Source organism: Strongylocentrotus purpuratus, unplaced genomic scaffold (assembly GCF_000002235.5).
Source record: "Strongylocentrotus purpuratus isolate Spur 01 unplaced genomic scaffold, Spur_5.0 spur5_scaffold_6, whole genome shotgun sequence".
Lineage (NCBI taxonomy): Eukaryota > Metazoa > Echinodermata > Echinoidea > Camarodonta > Strongylocentrotidae > Strongylocentrotus > Strongylocentrotus purpuratus.
In genome coordinates this window covers 12,311,361-12,323,763 of record NW_022145612.1, presented here as the reverse complement: position 1 = coordinate 12,323,763, position 12,403 = coordinate 12,311,361, and the positions used below count along the sequence as shown (strand labels likewise).

The 12,403-nt window shown below is 38.6% G+C and overlaps 1 protein-coding gene across 1 annotated transcript; it reads right to left on the bottom strand.

Annotated features, from left to right (window-relative positions):
- Positions 1-200: 200 nt before the first annotated feature.
- LOC115919392 (extracellular calcium-sensing receptor-like) lies at positions 201-854 on the bottom strand (the record flags this gene model as incomplete). The annotated part of the gene is made up of 1 exon (XM_030973051.1): positions 201-854. A coding segment is annotated over exon 1 (654 nt), but the record flags the coding sequence as incomplete, so codon positions are not given.
- Between the last annotated feature and the right edge of the window lie 11,549 nt (positions 855-12,403).

The following is a 12,403-nucleotide window of genomic DNA, read 5'->3' as shown; positions in this document are numbered from 1 at the left end:
CTTTGTTCTGTTTTAGTTCTACTTTGAGTTATTGTTTGTTTGTGTGTTTTAACAGGTTCATGTGGATAACAACATAGTTTGTGCTTACCTTCATCGTCAACTTCTCGAGACACCAACAGATCAAGAGCGATACATATCCCAAGTCGAGCTGCCCTGGCACGAAAATCCACTGCAATGGACCTTCCATAGCTGTTATCCAGTGCGATAAGTCCTACCCAGTTCCATCCCTCACTAGCGATGAGTTCAGCTACAGCAGCTGCTTGATGAATGTCCGAAGGCACAGTCCTGAAGAAGGTCCTGTACTTGGTCCGATCACTCAGCAACGCACTAGTAGCTGAGTAGCTGATGACGGGGACACCAAAGTTCTGGGCGTAGTCAGCCACCGTTTCGGCACTTTCCGATGTATCAGGTCCGATGAAGAGCAAGGCAGAGTGGTTGGTGATGGCGGGGTCGGAATTGAGGGTGATCGCTTCCTCGTCGTACTCCAAACCAAGGCATTGCGATGCTGCACGAAGTGCCGAACTCTTCCAGTTGCATATGTCCCTGATGTCGTAGTCGAGTTGGATGTGGTTCAGAATGTCGGTATTATGGTTAATCTCATCAATGGCATAAGTCATTGCTCTAGCACGGAGGTAGGAGAGCATATGGTAGCCATCACAACGCTCACGGGCTGGACCTTCCGTCCAACTCATGTCATCGATGTCCACACGAAAGTGTATGGAAAAGAGTCCACATAACTTGACCCTGACATCATCTGGAACAGGGGTGGTTAATAGCTGACCGAATGACGATTTCAGAACTAAGCTACCACACATCCCCACCACCATTAACAAGTTCACCAAGTTACGCGCCATGCTAAGAATGAACACAAGAGCTTCGTGGGTGACTTGGAAATGAGAGAACTTTTGCCAGCTCTAAGAGAACTCTTAAACGACGATGGATGAAATAGTCTATAGACTCAAGCACCTGTAGAAATCCTTGTACGGGTGTTAAGCACAGTGGTACGACCGAAAGAAAAAGGCACGAGATAACTCAATCATTTCAACATGAACAGGCAAAAACCCACATGACATTTTAAACAACCTGATAGAACGCCATCGAATGTTAGATGTTAAAAACTTTCGAGGCGGAAAATATAGGGAAGAAAAAATGAGTCAGTTGGAATCCGATCAATATTTTAATCAAGACTTCAGAACAGAAATGCAATAATTGATCCGTTAGCATCCCAGCTAGATCGGCTTCGCAGAGAGAGAGAGAGAGAAACAAACGTAATTTGCTTAGAACCTCCTTACCACTGAAACTTCCGAAAGCTTTAGTGAGCTGGATGAGATGCATTCACATACCACGCCCGAGTCATCTCTCAGTTCACTGAACGAAGATGCACTACCAAATCACCACTCAGAGTCAGAGTCAGAGCCATGGAGCGAGCGAATGCTGGCGCACGACAACCAATATCGCGCGACTATCTCTACTTCTGTGCACAGCTACAGGCATGCACGCGGGATGATAACTATGTCAACAGGATTAACGTCTTTATTAACTGGATACCGACAATGACAATAAAGTTAAGAATATGAATCGGTGTGTTTATATAAAACAAAAAATTAAAAAAGGAGTGACATGAAATTTATATAACAAAAAGAAAAGTATTAAAACAATAATGAGGTGACAGTGAATAGAGCTTCAAAATGGAGAGCAATATCATAATATTCTTTTAAACAGTCTTGCGTAAGATAGTTTAAGTGTAACCTTACACTTTTTATTTCATACTAAATATAATCGTAGCTTTTGAGAAGCATGTTTCATTTATGTATGAACGCTAAAACAAATTTCGCAAACTTCAAGATATAGTTACCTTTAATACTAATTAGTTATTTTCTTCCCGTGCTATCCTTGTAATCAAGGATGACACAACTTAACACCATTTTCCAGACATTATGAAATATTATGTCAGTCCAAATGCCGACACATCTCTAATTATAATAATGGGATTCCATCCCAAATTGAACCGAAATTGCTTAAGAAACCTTGCTTAGCCCCTGTCTTCTTTTCATAATTATTACACGTCATAAACTAATGATAAATTTGACCATACTATTCATTAATATACTTGTAAATCATAGTTTTAGCGACAATAATATACATTATATATTTCACATGAAAAGATATAAACCATATAAAATGATGGGTAAAAATAATGCATAATAATACATTTCTTATTATTTCATTATTAAGCTCACTTCCAAAGGTGCTTCTGTACTTTCATCATGCATTACAGCTCTATATTGACTTCATTAAGCAGAGTGTGGATTGTGGTAAATAATTCAGATATACCATCAGGCCACGTTATGGCATAATTAATAATAAATTGTTGCATCCTTGCTATTTGTCTCCTTGGAGAAATAAAGAATATTATAGTGGAGTACACTGTACGTGTCTATTTGTAGCACCCATATCGTCAGAAGGTATTGCACGCATGAAGTACGATGCTTCACCTTATGATTAAATCATGTTCATTTGTAGCACATGCACTTAAAATCATGCCATCTACGAAGAGAGCCCAGCAAAGTGAATTTTCTGGGAATGTTTTGTATCAGGGCTGTCAATGTTAGTTTACCTGGTCTACTACAAAATTATAGATTATTTTCTGCATTGCCAAGATCAACACTGAATACATACAATTGCGAGATTCGTTATAGTCGTAACTGTTTCCTTGAAAAGCTATTATAGAATTATCTGACAATAATGGCATTTGCATTGATGTATAAATATTTCGTGAACGAAATTGCTATTTAAAAGGAAAATAATCAAACAGTGAATATAATTAAGACATTGATTCGAACCTCCAAGAAGCGAGACTATATATAAAAGCAAAGAGTAAGATCGTAATGCGATGGCATTTACAAAGATCAGTTTTGCACTTTCATGTTAATATAAAAGTTGCGTTTTGCTCACGGGAGTATTAAGTTTCATTTTCCGGAAAGTAAAAATCGGTTTCCAAGTTGTCAATTGTTCATGTGTTTTGGGACGTTGTTGCTCTTATGAGAGCTTTCTAGAGTCTTTAATTCAATCGCATCATTAAAAGGAAAACCTGTTTCAGTCAGGTTTTCTCTAATGACGACAAATAATAAAATCCTTTGAAAAGAGCATGAACCATGAACAATATTCTGTAAGATTTAAACAAAAGGAAGGTGTATACGCACGTGTGGGAGTGTGCATGCGGGTGTAAATATTTTGTTACGATATCGTTTGCTTTAATCAAAAGGCGACTAACATTTAGTAATGACCTCGAACTTCTTTTTTTTTTTTTGTAGATAAGTCTCTTTGGGACTTGTTTGAAGACATCAACATGTCAATGTAAAGGTCAATTACTAGCTAGGGAGAGTTTTAAGGTTCGTGACGGACTATAAAGCCTCGTTCTCATTATGACGTGGTCAACCATCACAAGAAACCGCCACCGTAGTGTGCAATGACTTGAATGCAGCGCGTTTCACGTTTTTGCATATTTGTGTAATACAAAGATAAAATATGTAAGTACATCGAATGGGCCTTTGCTACGAGGAAAGATACTTTTATTTCACCTCACTTTCCATTTATTCACGGGGGAGAACTGTACTTTGTTGGCAAGGCTCTTGACTCTCAAACAAGTGGCTCTCGGTTCGATCCTCGCTCGGTGCTTACATCCGTGGACAAGGTGTTTTGCCCATATTTCTCCCTGTCTACCCAGACGAAATGGGTACCTTGAATGGAAGGGTATGCTAGTAATACTTACAGGGCTTGCAGGAAAAGCAGTGGTAATACTTATGTGGCTGCCCCGGATAAATGAGGCCTGGTTATTGCTATTACTACTTGTAATGCTTACACTTAAAATATACATTATTCTTCCATGGTGGTTTTTTTTAGGCGGTTTACAAGGTCGTGTGTGAACGAGGCTCTAGGATGATGGGAGAAAGGGCGGGAATGACACGTTCAGGCCTTGACTTTAAAATCTAAAAATGTAATCGATGGAGAGCATGACAAAAGAAAAGAAGAATCTCACTTCCCTCATCGAGATGGAAAAAATCGACCTGAAAGAGGGAACATTATACGTCAACGTGAAACAGAGACGGTGAGGGAGACAGATGTTATGTCTAGAGACAGAGATAGAAAGACGGACGGACAAATACAGATGCAGGGAGAGGGATACAAAGATTTACAGAGAGATACAAGGAATGAAAAAATACTGTCAAAGAGACGGAGCAAGTGTAGGAGAAAGGGAGAGTGAGTACCTGGTGAGTAGGGTGATGATGGAGAACCTAAACGCTATGGCAGTATAGACGTCTCTTTCTTAGGAGAAAGTTGAGTCAGAGAAGTGATGAGAAAATAAGAAAATGAAACGATCTCAAAATAAAAAAACGAAGAACTAGAATAAAGAGGGAACAGGAAATAAAGCGAAAAAGATGGAAAAAAGAAAAAAAGCATAATGCATAGTTCTGTGAAGATATCAAATTGAACCGCCTCATTATTAGAAACACACATACTTCTTGCGAACTATGCGCTTTCTATAAAAGGCGGAGAAAGTGTGTGTATTAAAGGGTAATACTTTTTTTCATTTCCTGCCCCGATTAAGGGCTTGGCGACATAAAATCCCGGTTTTTACGTTTTAATGGATTAGACCTAGGGTAATCATGGTAATTTATCAAGGATTATGGTCCAGTTTTACATCGGCACATAGCCATGACAGCCCGAGGCTGAATTAAAATGCCTCCGAATTTCAAGGCAAAACAAAATCAAGAAATTGTGCTGAAATCTTCATCACTCTTTTCATTTTCGACGATATTTTTGTTTTCATATATATACGTTTTACTTAATTTGGCCCTTCTTCGCCTCTTCTGTATTAATTATCTTCCATTGTTATTGTCTATTTATTTCGCGATACAAATGGGAGAGTAGACATTATTGCTACCCGCACAACAGCAAGTCCTTTGGCTAGGCATTAATCTACATTTGCCACTCCATACCCAGAGAAATAGGGACCTGGTAGGATGACGAAAGCCTTTGCGTTAGTACTTGCCATTTGCCCCCTCTGTGATCAAAATTATTATTGCTATTGTCATTATTATTATAATTAGAAAAAAAATGAAACATTGCTATTCGTACGTAAATGCACTTGTTGGACGCACACGTTAGATATCGGAGGCACTTCAGAAAAGTAAGTAAGTAGTTTTATTATTGTTATTGTCATTATTATTATAATTAAAAAAATAATGGAAGATTGCCATTCGTTACGTGAATCCACTTGTTGGACGCACAGTTAGATGTCGGAGGCACTTCAGAAAACCTCAGTGCACTAAATTGTTGAGTGTTTACGGAAAGGTATCCACGTCATGATACAAACTCTCAATATTTTGAATGTTATGTATACTTTAATCGATACTGGAGAAATCTTTAAATTTAGGCCAACTTGATATATTTAATATACAAGTGTGCATTTCTTATCAATTTCTTAAATATTTGTTAACACTCACTGGGCTAACGATTATTACAATTGTTGATAAAATTGTTTTTTGTTTTTAGTAAGATTTTTTGAACCTTTTGGGAAACAGAACAAAAGTGGAGGAAATTTATTATAAGTGGAAGGTACCCCCTGTGGTTTTAGCTCACTTCATACCAGGAAAACGACTAGTCTTATAAATAAGAGGATGCCTGAAATAAATATATAGTTTCATTCCCATAGATAAGTTTGCTCTCTTTGAATTAAAGTGCCCTTACTGACTTTCATTCAATCCTTGGGAGATGTTTTCTCAATCAATATTTTCATACGAACTATACAAAAGTGATAGCACATACTGACATAGCTTTTTGATAACAAATAGGCCAGATACAATCTGACGGCCAAATACGGACGAGGATAGTTGTTTGTTTTTTCAACTTGAAAACGTTTTCCCACGTTTAAACACAATCTGACTAAGAAAAAAGAGAAGTGGGTGGCAAAATCGATATCTGAAACCTTATACATACTCAGAAAAGAATGTGTAGGGCAAATAAAAAGAAAATAGAACATGAAGGCGTCGAAAGTTGACACAAGGACAGCCCATCATCAGAAAAATATGACGGCGGGATTGCATAAATATATTCCACGCACTTTATCACTTATAATCACTGGCGTACTGGTGGGGGTGCTTGGGGGGGGGGGGGGGGCTTCAGCCCCCCCCCCCCAAATAAAATTGAACCATGACTTTTTTTCACAAGTGATGTATATGTTCGTGATATCACATGATTTTCAACAAAATGCTAGTTTCTCCATTAATTCTTGCAAACTGACCCATTCCCAAAAAAAGCCAGGAAGAGCTTATGTTTTTTATAGTCACTAAGGGCCTTATAGTGGCCACTAACAGTAACACTGGTAAAAAATCCTTTCCAGAAGCTTTGTGCAAAGCACTACATGCTACCTACCACTCGGGCTGAGCATGCACAGATTTGCGAACGAGCGTTCCATACTTACATCATGTAACACTGCACATATAGTGGGGGAAATTGAATTCAGACAAGATTAAGAGTAGAGAACGGTACAACGAATCGTCTTCTTTCTCTAATAATTTAATGAAACGGCAAAGCATTTCGCGCTTTGCACGGGAGGGGGGGGGGATTGAATTCAGACTAGGATTAAGAGTCGAGAACGGTTTTGATGAAACGCGAAAATGATTTAAGGACAAGGATTAAGAGTAATAATTAAATAAAACGACAAAGCTTCCGCGCTTCGCGTGGGAGGGGGAAAACTGAATTCAGACAAATACACGATAAAATGAATCGTCTTCTTTCTCTATAAATTTAATGAAACGTGATAGCTTCCGCGCTTCGCGCAGGATGGGCGAAAATGAATTCAGACAAGGGTTAAGAGTAATAAATTATTGAAAGACAAAGTTTCCGCATTTCGCGCGGGAGGGGGACTGATTTCAGACAAGAATTAAGAGTCGAGACCGGTACAACGGATCGTCTTCTTGCTCTAATAATTAAATGAAACGTGAAAGCTTCAGCGCTTCGCGCGGGATGGACGAAAATGAATTCAGACAAGGATTAAGATTAATAATTTATTGAAACGTCAAAGCTTATGCGCTTCGCGCGGGAGGGGGGAGGGACTGAATTCAGACAAGTATTAAGAGTCGGGGTTGAAACAATGAATCGTCTTCTTTCTCTAATTATTAAATGAAACGTCATAGCTTCCACGCTTTGCGCAGGAGGGGCGAACCAAGAATTAAGAGTCAAGAACGGTACAACGGATCGTCTTCTATCTCTAATAATATAATGAAGTGTCAAAGCTTCCGCGCTTCGCGCGGGAGGGGGGGCAACTGAAAAAATTAATTAGTTCCTGGCCCCGGGTTTATGGGGTTAAAATTGTAGGCATTTGGACATTGGCATTTTTATATTTGTTGGTAATTGGTGGCTCGTTTTGTCGGTAATCGGTGGCCTCTACACCCCCCCCCCCCCCACTAAAAAAGGTCTAGCGACGCCCCTGCCAGGAAGTGCCTGAAAATGCGTCTAATTTGGTTCTAAAATTGCAAACGCTTCTTACTCTGGGAGGGGGCCAGAACCCCCTCCCAGACCCACCCCTGCTTGGTCACTCCAATCCCTCGCCGTTAAAGCCTCGTTCTGTCGCTTCATCGTTTTACATTTCAACCCTTGCCATTTTGTGCCCCCCCCCCCCGGTAAGAAATTCCTGGATCCGCCACTGATGCCCATACCCCTTGAGCTTGGGGGCTCCGCCCCTTGACCCCCGCCGGGCTTTGCCACTAGACCCCATTTCGAGAAACGTTCAGCAGGGACTGCATGTTAGAGTGGGGGTGATTCGGATTTTTTTTGTCAGCCCCCCCAAACGTTTTTGCTCATTACGCCACTGCTTATAATTATGGAAAGGGACAAATGTGCCGATGCCATAATGATGTATATACATGCATATCAAGATGAAAAAAATTTGCCCAGAATTCTTTGATGTTAAATTGTCATCCGGTTAAATGGGTTCTTTCTAAACAAGCTAGAGCCGCCAGTCGTTGCGACATTGCCCAGAAATAACAACCGCGAGATGGTTCGAAATTTACATAAGTCAATTTTTAAGTAAAGTCTGGATTCGTATCATCAGCCCATTTAATTGTCTGATCTGTCAACAAGTCTGGTTTTGATCTTCATGAGCATTACAAGAACGAATTGCAGTTATTATCACCAAGGCGTGAAAAGGGAAATTTTTAATTTGATTTATGACTAGCAGAGTGCCCGATCAATCATAATTAGAGACGGGGCCTTTGGGATTTGTATATGGGTTGAAGATTAAACGAAGATGAAAATGGGTAATTCATCATTGTAACAGGTTCCTCTTAACAGTATCCCCCATTTTAGGCAGATAGCAGGTTGAAATATACTGATTATAACTGTACTAGCTACCACCTGTTCACTTTTCATTGGGGCTACCCTGATTAAAACATATTCAATGTAGACGTAGTATTAAATATACCTAGAAATAAGACAACAAGTACGAATGGATGCAGATCAGAGAAAACATTTTATTTAAACTTTATAGTGACGTTTTTGAATATTTCCCCACCACCAAAATACTTCTGTAACACGCTTCAAAGGCTCATTTCATGAAGGAAATATTGAAATGCTATAGAAATGGACCAGTGCTTAACATGTCTTTCGATGTGACAATTTTCTATTACCAGCTTCACATTTTTGCAGAGAAGATCTACCATCCATGTTTACATCCAACTGGTGAAAAGGAGAGAAACGAGGATTGTGTACCAGGACGAATCGTGCCTGTATGGATCGAAGTATTCATAAATGCCAGACTTGAGTACACAGGTATCCCCAGGGAAGCCTGATAAGGCCTGCCAATAGAGGAAAGGAGACAAATATGATGTGCAAAGAGGGCTTGACTAACAGGCGTCAAACTGTAAACCGTCTTCTGCCTCTGAGACCTCTATATGCAAACCTGATATGTAAGAAAGGACATTCGGATTGTGACGATGGTAAAGGTCTGATTGGGATGGTGAAAGGCGGTACTCTTATAAGTTTTTAGAAAAAAGGGAACGTTTTTCATACAAAAATACAATAAATTTGAGAAGTTGTATTGCGGAGAAGGTACTGCTTAATATAATCCCGGTAATTTTGTGCGGAATTGTTGACTTCACTCACGCACATTGTGTTTTTCTTCCATCTCACTAAGATCTTACACATAAACGCACATACGCGCATACTCGCCCTCGTTCTCTCATGAACACTTTCCCCCACCCACACATACCGAGAAGGGTAAACATCTCGCGTTACACCTTGTATCTCCCTTGGAAGTCATCATCAACATGCTCGTTCACACATGCCAAAGTATTTCAACCACAGCGGATTACCGTCCTATGTGTGAATGGGTCTTGGTGTCTTTAGAAATTGTCATCGTGGGCATGTTGGGGGGATAATTGTTTGTGGAAGAGAGTGGTAGGTCCTACTGGGTTACACGAGTACCAAAGACGCTGCGAGAAATATATGAATTTTAACTGCGTAAGTAAGAGACAGAAAGATTTTAAAAGAGCATATCCGAAAACTTTTACCATTATACAGGAAATGTGAAACATTACGGTTGTGTCAGTCCTATCTATTTTTTAATATGCTTCAATTTAGCACTTAAATCAAACAATTTCTGTAATAAGAGAAGGGAGGCGTATGTTACTCCCCAAAAAATCATGTTGTACATTAATTAAGCTTTCTACTGTTTGTGGACTGGTATAAAGTGTTTTCATATACAAGTTTTAAAAAAAAGGAAAATAGATGGAAAACAGCAAAAAGTGCATTTAAATATTATCTTTAAAAGGGTGTTACGTGAGAAATATTATTGTCCTATATTGTCAGAAGTAATAAGTCATTCCTCTCAAAAATACCTAGATGTTCTTCAGTACTCTTACATGATATCTATCTAAACAAAAAAGAACAGAAAAAATACCCATTACAGTTGCGTGTATGCAAGTATTCGGATGGAAATCCATTTGTATGCACCAATTTATCAAAAAGGTTTTAGACATCTATAAATTGGGCTTATATGGAGTTCCGATAATGGCATTTCATTTCGAGATAAGCTCGCTCAAAATAATGCTGGGTTGTTTATCATACAGTGGGTGTGTTTTTATACAAGTAAGATGTCACTAAAGCAACGAAAACTTGCTGAAAATGGCATTTACAGAAAATTACACCCCCCCCCCCCCTCACCCGCACATGGGAGGCCACGTTGTGTGCACGTGTGTTTGGATGATAGCGAATTTTGATATTAAAGCGTTGCTATGTATACACTTTAAATATAGATATATATATTCTATTAAAATCTTTCGGCAGATATACTTTTGTTTTAGTTATGAAGATTTAAAGTAAGTTCCCTTTGAATCTGTAATGATTCATTATATGTCAGTATCAGAACCCGAGAAGACTTTAAGTCGGGGGCAGAGTGGGAATGGCCCGTGTCGAAAACTCCCAAAATTAACATAGCCAGTCTGCCCCTGCTTTCCATATTACAGTCAAACCTGTCCATAGCGACCGCCCTAGGGAAACACAAAAAGTGGTCTTTGTAGACAGGTGGTCTTTGTAGACAGGTTCCATAAGTACATGTTTCAATGAGAAACCATTTTCAAGGGAAACAAAAAATGTGGTCTTTGTAGACAGGTGGTCCTTGTAAACAGGTGGTCATTAAAGCAGGTTTGACTGTATATGTTATTGTGTTATGGGTATGTGTGTGTATGTGTATGTGTATGTTTATGTGTGTGTGTCTGTGTTTGAGTAATCCCTCCAAGTATGTAGTGAATTTCCTAAATTTCATTTCATTTCATTTATTTTACGTTTCTGCACTCCGTTAAAAACAACCTTGCAAATAGAAATAAAGTAGATCATAAAACATACATCAAAAGAAAATAAAGTACGTGATCAAGGGGGAAATGATTAAGATGATAAACCAATATGCGGAGGGGGGGAACCAGAGCAAAGTCGCTTGTCAGGTTTTAAATAAACGGGTAACAATTAAAGCCCCTCTAAAGTGTTGGGGGCCCCACAAATTTGAGGGCAAAATTTCACTTAAATTGTATCATAATTTGAAATAGGATGTCATGTTTTCTGCGTAGAACGGAATATCCAAATTATGTATTCTTTTATCAATATTTGTCTTAAAACACTTTTCTTTTGGGGGAGGGATATGTGCAGAAGTGTGTCTATCCTCTTTCACATTATGTTAAGTGATTTTATTTTTTGCGAATTTGGGGCTCCCAATGCAATTTTTTTAAGGTACGACGTGCGGGAACCATTCCTACAAATATGAATAGAACAGTATTCATGTAATTTTCATCTGCTTTCGTGCATTTTATGCACCAAAAACACTTAATGGTGAAAGCATACATGTCATTTATCATTATAGATTATAGTCCAAATCTCATTTCCATTTGGTTGAATCCACATAGCTCAGTATTCCAGGTGAGTATTCATACATGATAAATCCTCCGAAAATGATTTTGTAGGAAACTAAGGTTTGTTAAGCGTGAGAATATATTACACTTTCTAAATATGGACAACATTTTTCTGAGAAAGTGAGTCATTGTTAGAACTACAGTTAATCAACCAACCCATTTAGACGTTTGGCTTGTCAAACATTTCGGTGATTACATGAAATTTACAGCCAAGGGCTTTTGGCGATTACTTAACGGCAATGTCAGTCAATTGATCACAAAAGTGTCGAGATTAAAATTGGATTTCGTATAAACTTCAATCTGTCCAGAAAAGGTATTCCAAAGTATTTACCTCTCAACGAGTTTAATTTCAAATTGGGAAGATAACCATATTTCGTCGCTGTTTTCACGAAGTGACGGTAGTGGAAAAAAAATTGCATTCACTTTGCGTTACGATTTTCCTCACTACCGTCACTTCGTGAAAACAAGGACGATTTGTTTAATATCATATTCTATAAATATTTCATTGATTTACTAGTACGTAAAATAATATTTTGTTAAACACCAGGAGGACGTTAGTCATGTAGGTAGATATTAAGCACACGAGTCTCGATTATAACAAGAAAGATGTATTTTCAATTCTTTGAATGGATGCGATGTTCGATGTCTGAAATATCTATACACTGCTGCTAGTAGAAAGTATCTCTCAATTCCAAGTCCAGGAGTTATGTCCCCAATACAATAAATGAATTGCACTTTCTTTTCAAAAGAACTTCAATTCCCTGTCGGCTTAGTCGATGGCTGGCCAATATTTGTTCATCGTGCTTTCCCGCCAAAAATAATGTCATATAACACTGATGAATATGATATCACTCAATACGATATAAGTCTCACAAGAATTGGAGTCCCACGTGTAGACTTTATTGAACTGTTCTTTTCACGTTATGCCACAGAAATCAATG